Here is a 25,793-nt window from a genome sequence, read left to right on the forward strand (position 1 = left end):
TTATTCCTCCTTCCTTCCTTCCATCTTTCTGTGGCTACTTATCTTCCACTCCCTTTCATTTCCCTCTCCTTCCTTCACTTTGTTCCTACTTATTTCCTTCCCCCATGCCTTAATTTCCTTTCTCCTTTCCATGTTTCCTTTACACCAGACTCCCTCCTTTCTCATTTTATCTTCCCTTTCTTGCTGTTGATTTTCTTTCTTCCGTCCTTTCATTTCTGCAGCAGCTCATCATGTTTCTGATTTTATTAAACCTTCTCCTACTTCCCTTTTTACCCTCCGTCCTTCCTCTCCAGCCCTTCTCTTCCTTCCTTATCTTATTTCCTTTCCTCTTTCCTGTTTTCTCTCTCATACATTTCTCACATTTAGTAACTACTTCCTCTTTTTTCTCTTTAATGTGTCACTATATTAAGTTCTTCCTTTAAGCCTTTTTCTACTTCCTCTTTATACACACACATGCACCACCCTGTCACCAACAAACCCAAAAAACATTTTCCCATAAAGACAAATGAGCTTTCAGTACATTTCACATAAACATATATTTTCTGGATCCGGTTAAATTGCAGATAAAAATGTGGATCTTTCCCCGACTGGAACACGTGTCGGCGTCCAGCTCCTCTTGGCTCGTTAGCATGCAAATCTATGCTAATTAATGCAGAGCAGAATATTCCAGAATGTTTTAATGTGTCACCTCAGAGTGGAGGAGTTGACGTGTTACTGAAGACGCACAAACACACACACACACACACACACAGCGGTGCAGAGCTAGCTGTTAGGCGCTAATGAACAGAGTGTGTAGTGTCAAACTCTCCTCTCCAAACTGACAGCAAGAGGAGTCACACACACACACACACACACACACTGTCGAACTGCAAGAAAAAAGGTGTAATCTGAGTTGTCATATCGCGTAAAGGTGAAAGAAAAACACCGCCAGGGAGAATTAAGGAGTTTCTGTTTTATTATTTCACTATAAGATGACCTGGGAGGAGGGGAGGGGAGAGGGGTGGCGTTTGTTTCTGTGTCAGGAGGAAGCAGACGGGGGGAGTTTGACAGGAAGTGTTGATGTGTTTTGCGGTTTCGCTTTGTCGACCTTCACAGTCTAAAGAGGAAGAAAGAGAAGTGGTCTTTGTGTTGCTCCTCCCTTCTGCTCAGCGCCGTGGTAAGATTGAAACGCTCACCAGTTGTTTTACTGTTTTGTTGCACCTTAATTTAATGCTCCTTTGTTTTTACTCCTTTTCTTTCAGTCTTGTCATTCGTCTCTTTTTGTCGCGTTAGTTTTACCTTTTGTCAGCTGTTTCTTTCTTTCACTTTTCGCTTCCATTATTTTCTTCCCACAGCCTGCCGTTTTTGTTTTTCTGTCTCTTTGTATTCTTCAATCAGTTCTTGTTTTGTTCAGAGACGGACTGCATCAGCTTCTTCTTTCTCTCCCTCTTGATTTATTTTGCTTTGAACATCAACAGAGTGAAATCTCGTCGATCTTTCCGAGGCCGTTCCACCCGGGCGACTCGGGTCCGTCTTATTCTCGTCTGTTGTGTTTAGTCGGAGCTCGCTGGCTAATAGTGTGTGAGTGTTCGTTTCATGTGCTAATCGTGTTTGAAGTTTAGGTTTCCATGGTGACAGAGAGATGGAAAATCAGTGATGAGGATTGGCTTAAATTTTAAATGAATTTCTCTCCCTGTTCGACACTTGGGCCCAGTGAGACGGCGCTGAGGCCAAACATGAACTCATCCGTCTCGTGTTGTGATTATCGACTTTTCAACATGTCACTAAAACACATCCAAGTGTAGCCTCAGTCACCTGTTTTTATTGGAAGTATTTGGTCAGTGACACATCTTTAAAGCAGACTGATCAGAACAGCAGCTGTCTGTCTGTTCTCACTTTGTTTTTTGTCGCCCTGCATGTCCGTCTCTTCCCCTGTTGGCCCTCCTTTATAGTATGTATCCTTCCAGAATTACCAAAATGAGCTTCCTGCTCCGTCACCGCGATGGTAAAGGTCTGATTGAGTTGACACAAATAAAACAACTTGGTTAAGGTCCAGGAAAACCTTCTTCGTAGTTAAAACCAGCCGATGCTGACTACTGCTGGTGGCAAGCTACGTCTTCAGTTGCTGATGAGGTCACACACTTTGTAAAGACATTTTCTTTTCAAGCATTCAAAGGTCCCATTTAGCTGAAAATGAGATTTCCATGTCTTTTTTTATGGAGTACTGCAGGAATGATTCATAAAACCCAGAAATAAGTTCACATTTTTGAACTTCTGAGTCCTCATCATGAATTCAATGGGTTTTTTGAATGGGTTTTCAAGTGAGTGCCTGAAATATGGTCTGTGGTTACCACAAGCTTTAGAGATTTTGACTTTTTGCTCGGAGACAAAAGATGAACAATGAAATAACATTTGAATAAAAAAGTGTTTACGCATCTTTAACACAGCTGTCGCTAACAAGTGGTTAGGTGAGACGGACATTAACGCCGAACACAGACCTTCATCTACTCACTAAAAGCCCTCAGCCACTCCTCCCAGTACAGATGTTGTCGCAAAAACCCCGGCAGAGCTGAGGCGGAAACATAGCGGACGGTGACTGCTCAGGCCTGTGAGAGCTGACCAATCAGAGCTAAGACAGATGGTGAATAGTGGTGCTGCAGCAACCGTATGAGGAAAGCTTGTAAACATTTTCTAATAGAGACCCAAAATTAAAGTATGATCCACAAAATATACATAATGTGGGACAGTTAAACAAATCAGTCTATACTCTGATCTGTCTCATTAGCCAACATGCATCTCCTTTACCTCCTCCTCATTTCCTTTATATTGTTTGTTTTCTTTTACAGTTTTCCTTCCTTGCCGTTCCTCGCCTCCCCTCACCCCTTTTCTACAACCTTTTTATGTTTCTTCCTCCTCCTGTCCTTCTTTCAGTGGCTTTCAGAGGAGGACAGATTTGTTTGTTGTGTAAGCGACGTGGAACTGAGAATGAGGTTCATTTCTTGTTTTGTTGTCCTGTTTATGATGATGTAAGGGACGTACTTTTCACTAAAATGTCCTCCATTTATGCTGATTTTCTTTTGGTTGGATGATTATGAAGAAGAAATTTTGTTTTACAATTTTCCTACGATTCTTTCCTTTTGTCTTTATTTGTTTAAACGGTGTTTCTAGTTTTCTGTCACCCATTTTTCACGCCCTACTTTCCTTCCACTCTTTCATCTCCCTCTCCTTCCTTTTCCCTGGTTTTCCATAACTTCTCATCTTCTTTCCTTCTTCTTGTTTCCATTTGTATTTCAGATCCTCCACACATCCTCGTGCACATGCAGTTATTTTATCCGCCTTTTATTCTAGTATTTTAAGTGTCAGACTGTTTTCGATGTGAGCATCCCGTGAGGCTTCGTATGAACGTTGAGAAACACGTGTTCGCACCCGTTTCATCAAAATTAACAAGACAGCAGCGACGTCTTGCAATGTGAGCCAGACTCGTGAAGATGCAGCGTGTTGCTCATCTTACGTGAGACTCTGTATCGGTCTCATTACAATTAAAAGCAGGACTGACTCAGAGTCAGGAGTCTGGATCCAAACTGGACTAATGGGAACATTTTACCAGTCAAACTTTATTGATTTTGTACCAACATCTAGTTTCTTCAATACATGTCGTGTGACTCATAAGATGAATAATAAGAATGTTATTGTTGTTCAGTTATTTCATAGTAGCTTATGAAGGAATTCATTCACTTTGATAAGAGTTCATAGCAGATTAGGAATATTGTTTTTAGTGATTCTGTCCCTGTAGTTCTACATTTTGTCCACTGTCCACAACATGGTCGCTTAGTATTTTGTAAACAAAACAAACGAGAAAAAGAAAATATCAGGAAATAAAAGAAAAGAGTTTTCCTTCGTCACCTTTTTCTGTATTTACATGTATCTGATGCTTTTCCTGTAGTTGTGTGTGTCGTTGTTATGGGAACAGTTCAAAGGCGATGGTCTTTTCCTCTTCCGGAGAGGTCGCTTGTTTTTCCGATCTTGTGCTGTCCCGGGTGGGCGGGGCACGACTCGTCCTCCTCTGTCCGACTGAGGCCGACTTCGATGCCCGCACGGTCGAGAGACGATCACTCACCTTTGACCTTTTCTGAGGGGGAGAGACAAAGAGCGACAGAAAGTGGAGCAAACTTTAAAACATTAGCAGACTGTGAAGGCGTGTGTGAGTGTGTGAGAGGTATTTTAAGAGGAAGACGGAGGCTGCAGACTTCTCGTCTAGAAAGTCACACACACAGATTTTCACTCTCTGGTGTGGGTGGAGTGCTACCTGCTGACCTGCTGAGCAGATGGATGGGGGAGTGTGTGTGTGTGTGTGTGTGTGTGTGTGTGTGTGTGTGTGTGTGTGTGTGTGTGTGTGTGTGTGTGTGTGTGTGTGTGCGTGTGTGTGTGTGTGTGTGTGTGTGTGTGCGCCTGGGAAAGAGGGAGGCGGCTGGTCGGTAGATGCTTCGTCTGTTTCTGCTCGTCTCCTTCTGCTTTCTATCACTTTTCAGACTCACTTACAAATCTAAGAAAAGTTCATTAACGGCACAACTTGTACGTGAGAATGGAAGAGATTCAAACTTTCTCCAGTCAGCGAGTGAACATGTGACTTTCGATTCAGAAGCACAAGTTTCAAGCGCAAGTCTTGATTCTGTGCCTGCCTGTTAGAAATCTGCCCACGCTATTTTTACCAGATATTTTGGCTGCTTGGAGCCTCGAGTTTGGCATTATGGCTGTCACCATCTTGTTTTTTTCTGGGCCAGAGGAGACGAGAGGGTGGAGCTGCTTTATCGTCTTTTTTACTGTGAATGGGACCTTCAATTACTAAATGAACATCATGCCGTACTGAAGAAGGCTGAGACCATAAACTCATCAGGAAACTGTGAGAAGTATGGTCAGGACTCTTTTTTGAAAGATTAGCCCAGCAAAATACAAAAATACAATAAAAATAAAGATTATGTACACAATATAAACCTTCCACATACAGTATACATATATGATTACGTAAAATAACAAGTAATACCATTTCCTGTCCAAGTTAAAAATAACCACAGTTATCCTCTAATCTGTAGAAAACAACATTTTCACCATTTGCCAGTTGTGTGTGTTGTGTACCTGTGTGTGCCTGGTCCCAGATGTAGCTGTTGAGGATTTCTCCGAGCGTGTAGAAAACGCAAATGACGGCCGTCATCACGCTGAAGAAGACGACCCGAGCCACGGGAGTGATGCGCTCCAGCACCGGGTACACCCACACACCCGTCACCTGGTGCACCCAACACGTCCTGAACAGGCGGGCGGAGACATGGAGAGTTGAAGTTAATATACACTCGGAGAATGTTTTGGACGTGTTTTGTTTGAGACAACAGTTAATGGTAAAGGTTAAACTTCAGATTAAACTAAGTTAAAATGAATTTATGTACAAAGCAAGGCTGGAAATACGTTAATCTCACCCTGACAATTTAACCCAGACTCAAACCTGACACAAACAATTAAAACGAGTGCTGGAAAGAAGCAACATTTGGTACCAGAGGACGTATCCAATGCCAAAGCAGCAGACCGCCGCCAGACCCCACGACCTGCTGGGATACCGATGGTGGGTGGTCCGCATCTCGATGATGATGAAGGGCAGAACAGTGGTGTGCTGAGAGAGAGGGACGGAGACAAAGGGGAAGAGGGGGGAGAATTAATTAAAGAAAAAACAGTTCTACATTTTCTAAACGTAAATGAAACGCACCGTTACCTTGAGTACAACTACAGATCTCTCTGGTTCCAACCTGGAGGTTATTGATCTCAGTTTGTTCTCTTTCATTAATCCATTCATCTCTATATATACAGCATGTGAGTGTGTTTGTTTATAGACACCTGTGTAATCCGTCTAAACACACAAACACATTTAATGGAGGTCGTGGCATGTGCTGCTATTTTCTGTCAAGCTGTGTCTCGCCCACACACGCATCAGTGTTTCTGTGACTCACCACCAGACAGCAGTAAACAAACACACACACACACACACACCTGTACAGTATAAACACTCAACCATTAATAATGTTCCCTCTCATGTTTATAATTGAATTTTCAGAAATTATTATTAATTTGTATTTGTAATGCAGCTTAACTGGCTCCACAACAAAGAAATTAGATGCAGCGAGTGCTTCACATGAAAAGACACAGAATTAAAGGTGCAGTCTGGAAGATATAGCCACCTGTTGAATTCATACTCCCAACAAACAAGGGGCGGCACATCATCAGCTGCTAACGGTAGCTGCTTTTACGCAGTTGGCTCAGTTAGCCATGCAGCTAGCAGTCCGGACTGGGAGCTTGGCTAGTTAGCATGCTAGCCTCAGTAGATATCTCTGCAATAACACATTGTCTAGTGTCAAAGCCGTTATTTCTTCACATTATGTTGATCATTTAAGTTATTTATGTTAACAGAAATTATTCCATATTGCACCTAATATATAATTATATAATATAATATTTATAAATGTATGATAATATACAAACTGGGATAGAAAATAAATGGAAAATAAACTTGATTAAAGGTTGTCCCAGGTGTTGCATTTTGGGTGGTGCTAGCGAGTCATTTTGCCACGACCATGGCCGAAACCCATCAAATATGTACATTTCCACCATGTTTGAGGGTTTTTTTCAACGTTTCATGAGTTTTCGAGCGCCGTGAACGACTCAAAAAAAGCTAAAGAGTAACAGATTATTTCCTTGCATTCCTCACACTGCTCAGGCCCTAATAATAGTTAAAAACAAGACAATCTTTATAGATTGCATTCAATCAATTTTAAAAATCAGAAAATAATCACTGTGAAAGAGTGTTACTAATGTATACTCAGCTGTGTGCCTTCATGAGCTACACACTTTGTCCACTAGGGGGCACTCACATACAAACTACAGACAGACACACACACACATGCGCGTACACACACACACACACACACACATGCACACACAACAGGCGTAACTGTCTCTGCAGAGTTGAGACCTCTTACCTCATTTGCACTCTCAGGAGCACAGCTGTAGATCAGTGTGTGTGTGTGTGTGTGTGTGTGTGTGTGTGTGTGTGTGTGTGTGTGTGTGTGTGTGTGTGTGTGTCAGACTGTTCGCTCTGGGCGAGATCTTTTGTCTCCAGCAGTCGAGCCGGTCGGCCTCGTTATGCTACAATGAGACTTCTTCCATCTGTTAATTATTCCCAGATCGTTGGTTTGAGGTGATGGAGGACTGTTTTGATGCTGCTGAGCTACAGAAGGTTCATCATACAGCAAACATCTCCGTCAGTTGTGTCCTGTTGGCTCTTTTTTATTTAACTAGAAAGCACTCAGAGAATAAATGCTTCTTCCAGTATTATTGTTATTTTAAACATTTAAGCAGTAACTGTGTTTACATTCTTTCACCGACTCTGTGATCGAGGAGGACGAGGCGAGGCTTCACCTTGAGTCAGAGAGGATCGCTGTGCAGTCGCAGCATTCACATTGTTTCTGAAAAGGAGACGATGTCTCCGTCCTGCTGTCGTTCTTTGTGTCGATTCATTATTAGATTCCAGTGATGGCTGTGTGGGACTGTTTCCAACTCACGTGATTAAACCTTTCCACTCCGAGCCTTTAAAAAACGTCTTTTCACCGCAGTCACAAAACTGTTTGTTCTCTCGCTTTCATCACAAAGAGGTACGCACACATAGGTGTCACTTACACTGAGGACGCCCCGCCATTTTTTTGGAACAACCTTTTTTGTCCCCTTCTCTTCTCGCCAAGTGCTTGCTCATGGGGGAAATGTTGGGTCTCTAAATAAACGAATTAAAGAAGAGTATTGTCCAGACCTGCTCCAATTTGAAAGTGTCATGAGGTTAAGTTTGCTGTGAATTGGCACCAGAAAAAGATTGACTTCTTAAAAGCTTAGTTAGTTAAAAATGTGCTCAGACAGATGTTTGCACCAAGAAATCAAAATCAAATGAAATGCAATTTTGTTTCCTGCCGTAATCATACGATCACCTCGTTACATACCACATAAAGAATGTGTGTTTCATCTGAGCTCGTACATCCTCACCACTTTTTTGCACTCACACGTATTGTATAGTAACAACATTTCAGTTTTTTTATTGGTATTTTATGTTGATTATTAGTATGAATAGTATGAATTAATGAAGGACAGACAGGTTAATATGCGGTTCACTTCTTTACCTCTTCTTTTGCAGAAACACAACTCTCATTAAATAAGAACTTTAAACTTAGAAGCTTAGTGCAAAGAATGGATTGCAAACTAGTCTGCAACAGGTTCCCTTCACTCTGAAACGCAACCAGCCTGTTGAGGAGTGACACTGTAATAAATTACAGATAAAAGTTAAAATACAGTCAGAGCAGATCCTCTCAAGTGAAGAATCACGCAGCTGTTCGATATGCCATATTGTGTTATGACGCCGTAAAATATGATGGCAGACAGTCGAGGAAGGGCTGGGCCACTTATTAATGACATAGTGTTATCATGATATGAGACTATACATCGTCCTAGACTTTAGATATTGTTTTATTGCTGTAATAAACTGTTGCATTACAGTAAAGTGATGCAATTTTCAAAACTTATCACACTGTTCTTCTTGTTCTAATACTATTCTTCACCTACTTAGCCATGACTGATGATTATTTATCAAAAATCTCATTGTGTTAATATTTTGTGAAAGTATAATAAAAAAAAATATATTCAATACAGCCCTACTCTGTGGAGTAAAGAGTCTTAATTTATTGTCATTTATGAGTTTGATAGCAAAAAATAATAATCATCTAATGTTTCTCTGCTATTTAACAATTGCGATACTTCACTGAGTACAAATCTGAAGGGAAACACTGAATCGTCCCATATTCTGGTGTCGCAGTCACTTCATTTAAAGACATTCAGTGACAGTTTCCCGACTCTCAGATGTTCGAAGTGGAAAATCAAACTTGTGTCTACTTGATACAGCAGTGCTTTGTGTGCTGTACTGTACAGGACAGTGCTGTATTGTCCTGCGCTCACTTTGACCAGTCGGCCTTTCCGGTTTCCCTCTGAAGATTTGAAAAGGTCAGACTGAAGATGACAGGAATGTGCAAACTAACAAGAGTAACAGCATCTCAAAGGAGGACAGAATAGCTCTCTCTCTCCTGGGGTCTTAAATTCTAGGTTTCCCTCCCATCATTATACTGTACGCACACACACACACACACACACACACACACACACACACACACACACACACACACACACACACACACACACACACACACACACACACACACACACAGACACACACACACATCCTGACACTGCACTTTTACCCAGAGTGCCTCGGTGGAATTCCAGTCTCTTGGTCGTGTTTAAGTTTAGTCTCTGTTCAGAGGACTCGCCGCTCGTAAATAATACTCCCTTTATTCTCGCTGTCTCTCTATTTTTGTTTCTAGGTCTCTCTCTTTATTGTCCTCTCTCCCTCGCTCTTCTTTTCTGTCTCTCTCTCCCTCTCAGTCTCCCTTTCCGTCCCCCCCACCCCCCCCGAGGTTTGCGGTTTTAGCCCGAGCAGCCAGCGTTCTGCCTCGGTGGAAAATCCCCCCTCTTCAGGCAAACAGCGGTGGTTCGATCCTGTGGTCTGGGGCTAAAAGCGGGACAAACCATTTCACGCAGAGATACACAGCTGGGGGTGGGAGGGGTCACACGGCCGAGGGCAGGTCCGCCGGGTCAAATATCTTTCACTGAACAACTGAAATAGATTCAAAGGATTGGACCTGAGAGTTGTGGATTCTACACGAAAATCAAAAGGAAAAGAAATACCTGTCCTATATATCAATGTGTTGTTGAGTTGCTCTTGAGCAAGGCATTAAAGTTGACCTGTATAGCAAGAAATCAGTGCTTCAGACTTCATTGGGATGAAAAAGGTGACAGTTCTGACAATACGGACACATTTTGGCCAAACACTGTACATAATCAAGTACATTCTGTCAGCAAATGATGTCAGTACAGCTGATTTTTCCAACAAAATAACAATATTTCTTATTGTGTTGAGCTATTTTGATCATGAATCCTTTTCAGTAGTTTATGAAGAAAAAATGATTTTTGATGATGTTTTTCATTCTGATTAGTGATTCCAACTTAACTGTTCATATGGATGTGAAAGTGATCCGATAAAGATGTGTGTTTCCACCCACCGTGAAGTGTCTAATCTGCCGGAAGTATAACAAAAGAAAAGTTTTTTCTCCGACTGTATTGTAAATATTCACTTTAACCTGTGAATACACTTTTCACTTTCAGGCCACCATCAAACCTCTCCAGCGGTTCTTGATTTGCTCGATGGTTTGGTGGACTCCGGCTTCGTTCATATTTTCACACCTGTTTGAACAACTTGTTGTTTGGAGCATTTAGGATTCTGAACATCAAATGATTACACCCCCCCTCTCGATCTCATTGAAAATTCATTCAGATCAGACCAGATCTGATCAGTCTCTTCTAACGGAGGTGTTTAAATAAAGCATTTGATTGGCCGCCTACTCTGATTATTAGTGGAACATTAGGGTCCATGTAAACGCAGCAACTGAGACGCGTCTTTAGAAATGCATTGCTAACAAAACCATTGCTTTTGTATTGTACAGTGTTGTTTTTAGCCAGAGATACAGAAATGAATAATAGGGGCGCCCCGGTAGATCAGTTGGTGAAGCAGGCGTCCCATGTACTCCTGTCATCTCTCCTGTCCTGTCCTATGAAGAAAGCCAAAAAGGCCAAAGAAATACTTAGAAAAAAGCAATAATAATATTGAAACGCTCTCTTTGCTGAACACTGACATTAAATGGCTTTAGTGTCTCTGCAGGCTTAGACAGGTTGAAACGCAGACACAAATTCACAGACTGTTTTTGATAGAAAGTGGAACCGGATTGTCCCGCTGTGACATGATAAGCTCCTTAAGTTAAAAAAAACTGTTGAGAAAAATGTCAACAGGAGACTTTTCATTTGATTTTCAGGGTTCAAGTGGAGTTCAGTTTAAAAACCTCATATCAGCACAGGGACGGAGCAACAAGCTCTGCATCAGCTGCTGCACTCTGACCTGTTAAACTCTGAAGACCCCACCAGTGGATTCATCTCTATAATCACATGTTAGGAGGCCAAACATTTTTTCAAAACCGCAAAAAGTTTATTTTAAATTCCTCAGAGGATACGAACGTTTCCAAAGATACCAAATGTGTCCGTCTGACTTATTCCCATTTGATGTTATGGCGCAGCTATGAAAATAAAATGTCTCTGGCTTAAATATCAAACGGCAAAGTTTCAATGACGTGTTGGAGCGAGCAGATACAGATCTTGTTAGACAGCTGGGAAAAAGGTTTTCGAGGTTTAAATAAACTTTACGGCCAATTTAAGGCGGAAATGAAGCCGGAGACTCAAAATCCACAAACACAAGTTGTTCGCACACCTTACATTGTCTGTGTTGTACGGTCTATGATGCTGGTGTTTCACTAGTGATGACTTTGTTTGTTGAGGGACAATTATTCTCATTATGCTCAGGCTAAGCAAGGTACAATCAACAAGCTAACAAACTAGCATGTACAAAGTTTTTTCAACTCAACAATAAAGCATCCGTGTGTTTCCCTAGTGCATCAAACTCCAACACAATCGGTCTTGTTCGCAAATGTCCACTACATCCATTTAACACACATATTTAGTCAGAAACACAGTAATCCATAATTCAATGGTAACAAAATGGCAAACGAGTGTAATCCTGGTTGGCTTTTTCATGCTATCTGTCAAAAGACTGGAGATCCATTTCACTGACAGCTCATTAGAGCAGATATGAGCTTCTATGCCCGCCCTAGAGCCTGCAACTGCCAATGAGTTATCGTGTAGACAAGTGACCCACTCACTCTTCTTTCTCCTCTCTCCTGAGCCACTTACAGGCCAGCCTCCAGATAGTTGATGTATCATGTAGCCGATGAGATTTCAAATCCAGTAATATATAGTTTATATCAGTTTTTAAAGCTCTAAACTTGGATATTGTGAAAGTTTTTTTTCACCTAAGCATTTGTTTTGACTATTTTATATGCATAAACTAGTGTAAACATGGAAATAAGGAATATTTATGAGTTTAATGCTCCTGTTACTCTCAGGCAGGGGTATTTTGAGGTCATAAAATGGCTTTTTTTCCCCAGGCGCCTGAATATTTCCTTCAATACACAAGTGTTAAGTAATCATTTTTCAGTGATATTGTTGTTAAATTTGAACGTGGGCCATGTAAGACTATATGATGAGGACCCATTGTGTTTTCCATTTAAAAGGGGCAGTTACAGGTCTACAGGCTTAATTTTGCAGTAAAAAGCTTAGGTGAGAAAAATAAATCAATAATTCAGTTTGTTCAAACTGCTATAGATCAATGACAGAAGCACTTACAGAGCTTCTGACAGCTCAGAACCTTTCTGAGACAAACTGATTTACTGGATTGGGCGTTTCCAGGACAATGTTTGGTTCAACTTTTGTCTGTGACATCTTTTTCTGATTTGCAATCATAATCACTGAACTTGTTGTCGGTGTCAATTTTTATAGTCTTACAGCTGCTTCAACTTTTGTGTGTTTAGCTCTCTGCATAGCAACAGTAGCGATGCATCAAGATGCACAGGGAGGGAAAAATAAGGTTAACTTTAACCAAAGAACTAAAACTGCAGAAGTTCTTCACTTCGTTTTGTGTGAAACAATTAAGCCATGAGCTTAATTATCAGTATTATAGATAATAATAAATCAATAACAAGTCTATAAAACCACCAATGGCTCACTTTCAATTACTTTATTGTGGTGACTGTTGAACAAATTTATTAAAACATCTTTTTCCTCTCCCTCCCTCTACATCACTCAACCCCTCCCTCCTCCAATGGGAATGGCGACACGGTTGCCGTGGCAGCTGGTGTAGACAAACAACAGTGATACCATGGTATACCGCAAAATATTTACAACAGGACTCGACTCGTGCACACACACACACACATATGCACACGCAATCTTTCACAAAGGCGCATGCACAAGCTTCCTCACGTTTTCTGTCTCTCCCTTTCTCTCTCTCTCACACACACACACACACACACACACACACACACACACACACACACACACACACACACACACACACACACACACACACACACACACACACACACACACACACACACACACAGAAACATGGCCGTTGGTGATGTTCTGGTTGTTTTGGTCCTTGGCGACGCCGCCATAGCAACCACTCAGCTCTTACATCATCTTCTGGAGTACAGGAAGAGAGACAAACAGACACCCACTGTCTTTGTCTCTTTCACTTCAAGTCGTATTACGGGAATTATCAGTTTTTAACCGAAACACACTCCGCCTCACCTCACGCACACTCTGTGGACGCTGTTCTGGCAGAAGGAAGCTTCATGGGGACGTTTTGCATGTTGCAGACAAAGCGCTGGAACATTTTCTGACTATCTGACAGGCGATATAAACACACACATACAGCTGACGGTGTTATCAGTCAGTCGACATGTGCGTAGCGTGTCGGTCCCTGTCTAAACATTAGATTAAACCCACTTCCTCTTGATGGCAAATCAAAGCCAGCGACCCGCCGCTGACTCTATTCAAATCCAGAGGTTCACCAGCACTGGCTCTGACCACTGACACGATTTATCAAACACTTTACAGAGGTTACGTCCCAATGACATGAGTAATGATCCAAGCAGGACTTATTTTACATTCCAGATGCAACAATTAATCGATTAAACCAATTATTATGATTGTCTGATCATTTATTGGTTTCCGCTTGTATGTCTAAAGATTCCAGTTTCTTAAAGACATTTGAGGACGTCACTGGTTGCAAAGTACACTGACCGGTAAATCAAGAGCTCTGGTCACTAAAAAATGCATTTCTGCAACAGGAAGCTTGGTGCACCGTTGGCAGCGATACCAGTCATGTACTGGACTGTAGTGGTAGAGAGTCAGCTGAGCCTGAAGCTGCGTCTAATTATAACTCATTAAAACTCAGACTCACCATGCCGTGGTTGAGCCACTGAGGGATGAAGTTGTCCAGTAGTCTGGGGTAGACCAGGTCTCTGTCGTACAGGTAGAGAGTCCAGAACGTAAACACCACAAACTAGAGAGAGAGACGGAAAGAAAAAACAAAGTTAGCAGACTAGTTCACTAGAGTCCTCATTCAACACACATCAACGACATGCAGCTGTACAAAACACTGCATTAAGTATGCAGCAACATGTACAAAATTAATAAAAAATCCATGCTCAATACAATTTTTGACAATTTTTTTGCGTTGTTTTAATTGATAACTTGCACACTTTGCACATGAACACATTTATGATAAAGTTAAATCTGTGCAGCCTTGGGTTGAAAAGCTCATTGTGTCTGAAAACCTCACCAACCCTGACGCCAAGCTGCTCCAAACATCAACAGCTGAGAATATCTTCTTTCTTTGTCTCATTAAAACAGTCCGGATTGGCTAACCTGGCTGGAACTGGTTTTCCGACCTTCTTGTACTGGAATGGGGACAACTTTGGGATGACGTCATTCCAAGCTCTGACTTCTCACTTCAGAGGTAAATGGGACGCACCGATTGCATGTTGTCTGCTTACATTTAATGCAATATTAGATGTGAGCATGCTAATGTTGCCACCAAGTAAGACATTTTAAATGTATTTCATGCTATTTTATCCCTTTACTGCTTTTACTGTTAATCCCATGAATACTCTCAAACTGTAACTGAGCACCATCCTTATTTCAATGCACATTGTACTTCGTATATACGTGCAATTGCTATAACCGATTATTTGTTTTATAGCAGTTTTCTAAAAAAAGAAAAAAGTTACAATTCTCTGATTCCAGCTTCTTAAAGGTGAATATTTACTGGTTTACCATTACAGTTAATGGAATATCTTCGGGTTGTGGACAAAACAAGACATTTTTCACCTTGTTCTGACACTTTATAGATCAAACAAGTAATGATTTAATCAAGAAAATGATCTACAGATTAATCAGCAATGCAGATAATGGTAAAACTTTGCACTCAAGGTGAAGATTGACACTGTCCCTCCATTTTAAATCCATCTAATAATGCTATTTTGTGGTGTGTAAAGAGTATAATAGCCTCACAGACGCACTAGCATGACTACAGATGTTAAGTCTTGTTATTTCTCTTTGCACACGCAGGGCCAGCTGGCATACGAGGCCTCAAGCTGAGTATCCAGGACATCCCGATGATAGACCCGGCTGTTGCGGTCACCTTCCGTCCCACGTGTCCTGAACGCACCATAAGCTAACAAACTCCCGGTCTAATGTATCTCCAGCAGACTGTTTGGACTCGGGCCAGACCATGTTCTGCAGGACGGGGGTGGAATTACCTGACCGTCATCTGGGTTCCAGTTCGAGGCATCTGAACCAACCCCCACCATTGTACCCTGACCGGCGAGTTCTCTGCTTTCAACAGGCCGGAGGAGGCAGGAAACACACGCACGCACGCACGCACACACACACACAACACACACACACACACACACACAGAAACTTCCTCTACTTTCCACACTGCCCTACACAAAAAGAGATGCCCATATGTACATGCATGCACATACACCTGTGATATATGCACCTACACACTCGTGCATGCGTATAAGTGACACACACATATTCAAGCACACACACACACACACACACACACACACACACACACACACACACACACATACACACTCTTCCCATATCAGTCAGGCTGGGTTTCCAGACACTAGCTGTGGTGATAATCATGTCTATTGTGCTGTGTGTAAACTGAACTCTGTGCCCAACTCACACACACGGCACCATGCCAGCCGACGGCTTCTATAGGTGTGTGTGTGTCCAAGTGTGCGTGTCAGAGAGAATGTAGTATCTCACTGGCACTCTGGTTGCTCGGGGCGGTTGATTAGTCTGTGTATGTGTGTGTGTGTGTGTACACGTGTGTGTCGAAACCTAGGATATGCTTGCAGTCAGACAGCCATCCAAGTGCCTCAGTGCGGCAGCTAGAGGGCACCGTGCCAACTGAAATCTTGAATAAAATTGTGTGTGTGTGTGTGTGTGTGTGTGTGTGTGAGGCAGGACCATGTGAGCTCAGTCTGCAAGCGTTATGAGAACAGCCCGAGGATCGGACAGAGGTCACAGTCTGACTGTCTGAAGCAGCAGAGGACGATTCGACACCGCTTCCTCTGTTCTGTTTATTCACAACCAGATTGAACTTAGACTCTACTGATGTGAGCTGCTGGAGGTCCTCACTGATCGGTATGTTGACACCGAAGATACTTGCACTGGATATGTTACTGTTACCAACATTTAACATCATGAAACTAGTTTTTCATTTTTTGATTATTTGTTTGATTTGCTTTAGGCGACCAAATTCCTCGTTATGTTTCACCAAAAGTCCAAAACCCAGAACTTTTCGTTTTACAAGTTATTCATTGGCCAACAGTGAGGTCACAATCTACCCACAACACACCGTGCAATACTATCCACTGAACTGTGAGGTGTGGAGGTGCAAAATAACACGACAGGAGGTGCCTTTTTTGAGCCTGTGAAGAAGAAATGGAGTTCATATCTCTTTTTTGCAGTGGTCAGTATGTCAACTGATTACATTTCTAGTGATTCAGCAAAGCATCGAAATTCAGTGTTTTTTGTGTCCGATTGCCGCTAAATTTAAACTTTGGCTCTGATTCATCATCCTTTCTCTGTATGTAGTCATCATGTTTAGACCATATCATGCAGCCCTAGTGACACCCTGAATGATCCAAGACACTGGTTATCTCTTCATTTCAACTCCCCACAAATTCCCATATGTGTGTGAAAGAATACAAATGAGAGATGAGCAACAAATCTGCATTGTTCATTTGCTGATGAAGCTCCAGAACAGCCATTAAATGGACCTTGATGTGAGATTGTTTCCAAGGTGGCGAATAACCTTTAAAACCTACTTTTTAAGCCAACATACACTTACATGAAAACTTTTTGTTTATCCTATTTTTTACACTTCTAGGCTTCCCCAAGTAACCCTGTCTTTAACGTCACAATGAGATGAACTAGGATTCGACCGATACGACTTTAAATTTAGAACAACCAGTGGCGAAATAAACCTAAACCAATTTACTCAAGTACTGTTCATAAATTCAATTTCTGAGGTACTTCCGCTACATTTATTTGATAAACTAGTTACTTTGCAGATTCAGATTATTCAGGCTATTCATGTGACGTGTTACCATCAAGATATCGTTGTCGGCGGGACACTGTGTGAGAGGATGTTGCATCAGAGTTCATTTTGTCGTCAATCTGACAGAAAAATCACAGACACCGATAATCGGAAAAATGCTGAATATCTTCCCATAATATGAGCTGTGGGTTATGACCTAAATGCAGACTTATGAAAAGTGTCATTAAGGCCTCAAATATCTGCAAGAGAGCACTCATCATGTACTTGACAATTTGACAGTAGAACAGCTTTTAGCCCTTGCAAATTCAGCAGCAAACCCGCCTTAAAACCCGTGAGTCTGTGAGTGTGGACGTTGGAAGTGGGCATTAATGTTCAGTCATCGACACACGGAAGAAGACAAGGATTCCTCCGTGATGTCTAACCCTGACAAATACGAGGGGAATCTTTAAGTTTAAATGTAGCACAGCCGAGACTCGTGACATCCACATGCTGATTTGACAAATGTTTTTTGTGTCTGATCAAAGAGGAAAATCCTCCTGAATCAACATTTGGGTCACACTTCAGAGGGATCGGGAGGGGTGAGAAAGAAAGGGGGCAAGAGAGAGAGCTGATTATCCTGCAAATACACAAGTCAGGCCTTTGATTCCTGCAAGCCAGGCTGATCCTTCCTCGGGCTATTGTGTGTTTGTGTGTGTGTATGTGTGCGTTTGCTTGCATCCATCCATCCATCCATTCATCCCCTCACCGCTCCGACAGGGAAGGCCAGCACAGCCATCATCCAGTCCCTCAGGCCAATCAGCTTCCTCAGCTGGCGCTCCTGCTCCCTGCTGTCGCCTCCCTTAGTCAGCAGACTGGACACATCGATCAGGACACACACTCCGAAAAACACTGCCTGGATCACCTGCGGAGAGACACCGAGAGAGGGTTCAGCGAGCGCTTTCACAGCTCGTTCACATGACAAACACTTCAAAGGAGACGGAGAGGAGGGGGGAAGGAGCTTAGACGGCACATTTTTCAGAGGGAGAAAGAGGGAGGCAGAAGATGAAGAGTTGAGAGAGGAGGAGACGATCGTGATGAGAGAGGGCAGTCGAGACATTAAAGCTGCACTGCAATCACAGCAATCATTACATTTCGTGGTGTATCCACTTTTCCCGAAACCTGCCTCGCCTCCTTCTGCTTCAGTCAGTAATTTCATACAAGTAGTTTCAACATCCTCGACACAGGAGAGGGCTGGAAACACTGGCTTCAATCTTCTGTGGTCTTTATTCACCACAAACCGACACACTGTACAGATGTTAGCCGCCGCTAGCTGGCAATGTGCAGTGTCTGTGTAAAAGCTCAGCATTTGACTCACCTCAAGAACTTACCAGGAACTGTATGTTTTATTATATTCTACTGCTTTTTAATTATTAATGTATGATCATGAATTGGAGTCATAAATTCACAGGATAAGTGCACATTTTGCACTCAAGTTGAACTCATCTTTGAGAGTAAAAATCCTGGCCTCCACTTCTGTCGTTGCACGTACTAAAAGTTACATTTCTCACTAGAATTTGCTCCAGTTCAGTTCAACAACACCTTTATCCAAAACTAAATATGTACCGATATACTGTTTTTAGTGTAGCCTCGTCTACCAGGTTCAGCTCAGTTGAGTTTGTTACACATTAAAATGATTTTTGCGTTTCTATCTTCAAAAGCTGTGGATGGTACTAAAGGAACCGTCCCTTGATGTCTTGTTTCTCTGTTACCCTTCTGTTGAGACAACTAGAGCTAATCTGATGCTAAAAGGTGGAGTTAAAACGCTGCAGCCCACCAATTGGTCAGTCTGATCAACCAGATTCGTCTTGTCGTCTGCGCTCTGATGTAGAATATACCAAACTCGCTCCAACAGCACGCCTGCTTTCTATCTCTTTTCTACCAGGGGCAGAGAAGCTACAGCAGGACCAGCAAACCAGGCTTTTTGTCTTTCCAGCTTTAGCTACAGCTATGCTAACATTAGCTCGTGACCTACTGAAGCACAGCCTTCATTGACTCAACTTTTCAGTGAGAGAGAGGATGCATTTTATATGACTGACAAAAAGAAATATCCTCTTCGGGTTGCAGCCATGATGACATTTTCCAACCAACTAATAAGCTCATGACAACACCGGAAATACTTGATACCCCGGCTTTTCACAAGAAAATACGCTCGTAGAACGATGTGTTAATTCACTAATAATGCAAACTGGACATTTCCTAAAAGCATTTAAACAGTGAAACAGAAGTTGACTTTTATTTTCAAGTAGGCTAGTCACAGGAAATACAATGTGTTGGGTGAGTCTAGCAGCGCTGTTGTTCATCATAAATGCATCTACAGAGCAAAACAACAGTCACTTTTGGCATTTATTGACAGTGATCAATTTTAAATATGTCAGGGAGCAGTTTTATTCAGTCTGTGTGACTTTTGGACAAGAAGGACAGGCTGCACGCGACCAACTTCTCAATGAAGACGATTTTGCTTTTCACTTTGGCAGCAAATCCTCCGCCATCGCTTTGTCAGACAACTGTCTTTACTCTCGTCACAAGTGAAATGTGACTCCTGCTACTCTGCTGGTGCACGGAGCAGACACCTACAGCAGTTTAGTGTCCATCGTCCGACTAAGTATTGATTTTTCTTTAAAAGGAAAACGATGTTGAGGGCAGTTGTGACACCGGGAGCACCGACTACTCCCTACGCCAAGTTTGCCTACATTACCTTCATCTTTAGCTCTGCTGTTAGTAGTTTACTGGCAGCAGTGGAGTGGAGGTGGTAGTGGACTGTGCTGAATACATGCAAGAGCCCAATATAAATGAGCCATTGTGCATGCACTGTGCTGCGTTTAATGTCAGCTTCTAACTATTAACCTGATTTCTTCATACTGTTTTTGTTCAGATACTTAGATTTGATAAAATTCATGGCAGGGCTACCATGAGTCCCGCTTGTTCCGACAAGATGATCTCCAAAGGAACCGAACTCGAGTTTCTGGATATAAGCCCAGACTTAAAAGCTCATCATGACTTATGATGTGTTGTGATGTTTCAGATGCTTGACAGATTTTGTACTGGAGGTGAAACCGTGACCGAGTGGTTAAACACACACACCACTCCCCCTCAGTCTCTCCCCCCTTCATGTCATATCACTTCTCCACTGACCACCTTTGAATAAATCAGATTATTGATTACAAAGACACTCCAGGCACTCCAAAAAAGAAAATATCAAGAAAAAGCCTTTATTGTCATTAAAAAAGCCAACATGTTTCGACAGTTAGGTCTGCATCATGGCTCCAAGACAAAATCAGAATATTAGTGCCTTTAGTTGGGCTCCTGTCTGCAGTTTTTACACAGAAAGTTACACAGTATGCTGACATACACACTTTTTTTATTATAGACCCAATGGAGCCAAGTTTTTTTTTAACATTTTCAATCGTTTTTTTTTTTTCCTTATCTTAATTCTAAAATCCAATAAACACAAAATCATTTGCCGTCTTTCAATGGGAGCAAAGCAATTTCCATTTTTATTGCCCGTCACCTAGCAACAGTGTTCTCAAACTTAAACCACTTGAATGCCAAACATAACCTGCACTTGACTCCCAACCAGGTTCATTTAAAATGCAGCAGATAACCTCCTGCAGCTGAAGTACCTGGACATGATGTAACACTGTCCACATCTGGAGTCGACACTTATTCATCAGTGTGAGATTATATAAATATACTAATCTAGTTGGGTATCCATGCCAACAAACACATCATAAATACGTTACTGACATCATGGATCTCTAACGCTCAGATACAGACGGAGCTGTGGGGCATTTAGGGAACTGTGGCGAGAGAGAAACCAGCTCCTTCACTGGAATTAAACACTCGCATCAATATGTTCACAGTGATGGATCTGACCTTCTTTACCAGAGAAAGATGGCGAGGATGCACACATCCATCTCTCCCGTCTCTCCTTTCATCTTCCACTGGGAGTATCACGTGTCGCTCCCTGGATGTGTGGACGGCTGCACGCTGGAGACATTTAGGCTTTAAAGCTATCGGATGCTGATTATCAGCCAATTATGTACGAGTATTGACAAAAAATACTAAGCTGGTACCCTTCTTGACATGTGTGTTGCTTGTCTACCAACTGAAATGTGCGCGGATGTCTAATACCTGCCTGAATTAGCTTTCTTGCTACAAAAATAATGGGTTACTATGAAGTACTCGGCTAGCGACGAGGCTCAACGTTCACAGTTTAAGTGCCTGCATTTGTGAAATCGATCTCAAGCAATCATGTCTGTTTCAGTGTCGGCGTAGCATTTATTCACAGGGCTTGTGTTGCGCGTGTTCATAGAGTAACACACACACACACACACAGTATGATGAAGAGCCAGATGTTGTAGCCGTGTGTGTTTCCTGGCTGCTGGTGTGTACAGGTCATTAACAGCACAGTTAACCAGGAGGAGAGCTCTAATGTGGAAAATATGACACAGCTGTTTTTCACGCTCACGCTCACGCTCACGCTCACACTCACACAGACACACACACAGGTCGGCAGGGAATTATTTTGTCGAGGGTTGCCATGGTATGACATTGAGGGGGTCAGGTACAATAATTAATTTGAATATTATTAGTTAGAAAAATCATTAAGGGAACAAAAACAGAAGGGTTTTCTGCTTTAACAAATGCTTTGTTATAAACTCACAAAATATTGTGTCCTGACAGATATGAAACTTGATAAAAACTATATTTTTTTAATGATACAAATACAGTAGAATTCAATATCGTATATATAATATAAATATAAACTGTAAGATATCCCCCAGGTTTCATGCTACAGTTTACCTTGAAATCACTGCTTTAAATAGGCCTTAAATTAATCACCGCTATGTTGAGCAATCTATATAATAGTTACATTATTACATATGACTTGTTACTTGTCACTAAACATAAGTATAAATATATAACAAAAAAATGCATATTGAATACAATTGTTGTGATTTTGTGAGATTAGCTGAATAATCCATCAAAAGAAAATGAATTTTGGATAATCAGTTAATCGTTTCAGTCATTCTTCTAGCAAAAATGTCAAACATTTGCTGGTTCCAGCTTCTTAAATGTGAGAATTAGCTGCTTTTCTTCCTCATTTATGACAGTAAATGAAGAGTCTTTGGGTTTTTGACTGTTGGTTGAAGAAAAAAGAAGAAACATGAAGATGTCTCTTTGGTGATGACGTTTTTCTTTTGGCAATTTTTTTATATTTTAGGAACTAAACAATTAATCTTGAAAGTAATCTGCAGATTAATAGTGAAATAAAGTGTAAACTGCAGCTCTTATGTGACTATTGTTGTTGCCGTTTTTGTTTTCATTTACAGATTACAACCACTGCACTACAAATAAAACTTTTCCAAAACAAAAGCCAGATTGTTGTTCTTCTACCCCAGGATGAAGAAAATGCACAAACACTCTCTGCCAACAGACCTGGCAATGATTAAGTTTTATCTTTGTCTGATGTCCCCCCACAACGAGCGGCTTAAAGAAGCAGGCTAAAGTTCAGACATTATGAGCTGCTCGTCTTCATGTTTTGAATGCCTCACAATTTTGAGCTTTCAGAAGAGTCTCTAGTAAACACAGCAGAGCAACAGTACATACAAGTTATGAAGAAAAAGTGATCCAACAATAAATGACTTCTAAAATAAAAAGAAACAGCCAAACTTACGTTGCCACTAGTTGGCTCGTCAGGGCTGGTTCACAGCCTTGACTCTGTGTGACGTTAAGCTGCGTTTCTGAATGACTGGCTAACTGAATTAGTCTCCAACAGAACTCCCTCTTTGTGAACGCATGTATGTGGACATTGTTTGAGATCACTGCCAGTTGTGTGTCTTTGTGTCTTCTTCAAACTGTATCCGTCATTACAGCGTAAAGTCTCTAATTCAATTTCAATTTAGAATCCAAAACACTGGTTTTGAAGCCTAACGTGACCCGGTCCTCCACTGTTTCAGAGAGAAGCTTCCTCAGCTGTAATAAAGGGCAATGATACAAAATGCTTTTATTAATTTTTTTGTACACAGAGTCTTCTAAAAACATCATTGTTGATGTCAGCGTTGATATCTGGGCACTGTTCTTCAATGTTTCTTAACTAAGCTAAGCTAACATGTTTCTGTTTATCCTCATATTGCTGATTTGGTTATTTGAAACCAGTTTGAAGAATGATTGTTAATCCTGGATAAAGTTATCTTGAACAGCAGTACAGTAGTTATTTTGGAAATATTTGTAAAAGTTCTTGGTCATGTTCCAGCTAACTGTCCATAAACTGGAATTTTGCAGTGTTGGGGTTAATGACTTATTTCCATGACAACAGTTTAGATAGATTTCAAAGCAACTTACAGAACCCCAAAAGTCCAGAGTCTGGTTAAATCATTAATACTATAATCTGGATAACTCAATGATACCAAGCCCCCAGGAAGAGCACCAGGCTTTGAAGCCAGCTTTCGTACAAGCCAAACAATGTAATTACAACATTGCGTGATGCACTGTGGCCAAAAAAAAACTTTTTTTCCCCAGAAGCTTACATTGTGAAAGAAGCGTCACAACCGCTGCAAAATGACTCATTTCACTATCATAATTTGATCCATGCGGTCCAATAACTTTTGGAAAGTCTAGAAGAGCTGCAAGATTAAAGAATTGTTTCTCTGTTCGAGTTAGCTTGGGTGCAAAACCGGACGTTTGCCGGCTCGGTCAGTGGAAGTCCCTACCCCGGATGCTCTATGGCCTACACAACACGGAAGATCGGGGTATTTTCATATCTGGGAAGGCAAGCTATTTTGGCTTCAAAACGCCACTGAGCAGCTTTCATAGGGATGAAATGAATGAATCTGCCTCCAACACTGTGTCCGGGCCTCAATATACATCCATGGTTGACACGAATAACAGGGCTCCAAATTAGCTTTAGCTTGAATTTTAAGCATGGTACCTTGTTGTACACACTTTTTATATATTTTTTCAGTTTTACAGTTTGTGGTTGTGTTTGTGTTGTTTAGTGAAAATTCAAAAGGTGCAATATATAAGAATTAGCCTGTCAAATTCATACTCCAAACAAACAGCTGTAACCAGTGTTGACTAGCATATATTTGGAAGAGATCTCTATCTCTATTCTGAAAAAGTACCAAAATCCTTCGGTCATTTATGCCCACACACTTGAGCCCCTACACAAATAAAATGGCACAGAAATACTTTAGCATACTATTCTATAATTTTAAGCTAGCAAGCAAAGTAATAAATGTATTTTTACAGCGAGGCTCAAACACGAAAATATCTTAAAACAATGTCTCTGTTACATGTGTTACTGCTGTATAAATGACCAAGTTACATGGTGAGTAGCTTATCACCAGAGCAACCGCTAACTGCTGCTAGCTGTAGCTGCTGTTAGCGAGTTAGCTCATTCACTCTGTCCGGACTGGGAGCACAGAGCGCCGAAGAAGTGTTGGTGTTATTTACTCTTGGACTATCACCTCTTGAGGTACAATGTGGCAACGGGCTAACTGGTTAGCATGCTAACTTCAACAGATATCCTTGCAGCGCAGCTAAACGTCAAAACTGTTTATTTCTTCACATTCTGATGATAATGTGAGCCAATTGTTGAATGTTTTAAACTAAAATTCTTACATATTGCACCTTTATGACAGTTGTGTAATGTGTTTGTTGTATTAATCACAGAATTGATCAAGCTAACGGAGCTACACAGCTTCTAGGTGTTTGTAAAGCTGTTACAATCAACGGTGGACGAGCAGCGCGCTCCCGCTGAGGGGGACCGCAGATGACGGGGGAGCCTTCTGCACCGTAACACCTGTTCCGGTTCAGCCGCTAACACAGTGAGCTCACCAGTCAACCACGTTGGTGGCTTCAGACACAGCCACAGACATAATGAAGTGTAAATGACTGCATCTGCACCACCTCCTTTATGTTAACGATGAATCAAACACCGGAAGAACAAAGGCAGGGGGGCGGAAACGCTGAATAATCAATCTGATCACAACACGAAGCACTGACCCTGCAGCTCATTCAGCTAACTCACTGGGTCTAGATTAAGATAAAATGTGAAATCCTACCAGGTCGATGAAGGTCAGAAACTTCCAGCTGCCTCCGTAGGTCTGGTGTGCCGGCATGTCTAAGGCTTTGTAGTGGCAGAGGATGGAGAAATAAGACAGCAGGATGGCGACCCGGAGAACCTGTGAGGGGATCAGCGCCATGATGCTCGCTCTGTGTGTCTCTTTATGTCTCCGCACCTGCGTCTACCTGTGTCTCTGCTCGTCTTTAAGCCTGTTTTCACCTGTCCTAACCTCCCTCCCTGGGTCTGCGCCTCTCCTGCTCCTCCAGGCTGGCTACTGCTTCCGTGTTATGGTGATGATGCAAGGAGGGGGAGGAGGAGGAGGGGGACGATCCGCTCAGCCTGCAGCCTGTACAGTGCTCCACATTAGTATGAGCCACAGTGCAGCCAGTTCAACATACAGCTGATGAAAACTTAGCCTTGGTAAAATATATATATATATATATATATTTATATATATAAATATATATATATATATATATA

General features: G+C 41.7%; 1 protein-coding gene across 1 annotated transcript; it reads right to left on the reverse strand.

The window, feature by feature from the left end:
- Nucleotides 1–3,573: 3,573 nt before the first annotated feature.
- On the reverse strand, nt 3,574–25,644 carry aig1 (androgen-induced 1 (H. sapiens)). Its single transcript, XM_084377199.1, has 6 exons — nt 25,312–25,644; nt 17,952–18,107; nt 14,021–14,122; nt 5,523–5,638; nt 5,113–5,279; nt 3,574–4,108 (listed from the first exon to the last, which is right to left on the reverse strand). Exons 1-6 carry the CDS (start codon nt 25,450–25,452, stop codon nt 4,089–4,091), a joined length of 702 nt encoding a protein of 233 aa, XP_084233325.1. The 5' UTR covers nt 25,453–25,644; the 3' UTR covers nt 3,574–4,088.
- Nucleotides 25,645–25,793: the final 149 nt, after the last annotated feature.

Source organism: Pagrus pagrus, assembly GCF_965226575.1.
Source record: "Pagrus pagrus genome assembly, chromosome: 16".
NCBI classification, from domain to species: domain Eukaryota; kingdom Metazoa; phylum Chordata; class Actinopteri; order Spariformes; family Sparidae; genus Pagrus; species Pagrus pagrus.

What these genes read in the sequence shown, in the direction of transcription:
- aig1 (XM_084377199.1), bottom strand. Translation starts at nt 25,452, where the DNA reads ATGGCGCTGATCCCCTCACAGGTTCTCCGGGTCGCCATCCTGCTGTCT. An exon ending in AGTGGCTCAACCACGGCATG is followed by an intron (nt 5,639 to 14,020) that starts GTGAGTCTGAGT and finishes CCTCTCTCTCAG; the next exon opens with CACACCACTGTTCTGCCCTT. An exon ending in CTGGGACCAGGCACACACAG is followed by an intron (nt 4,109 to 5,112) that starts GTACACAACACA and finishes TCTCCCCCTCAG; the next exon opens with AAAAGGTCAAAGGTGAGTGA.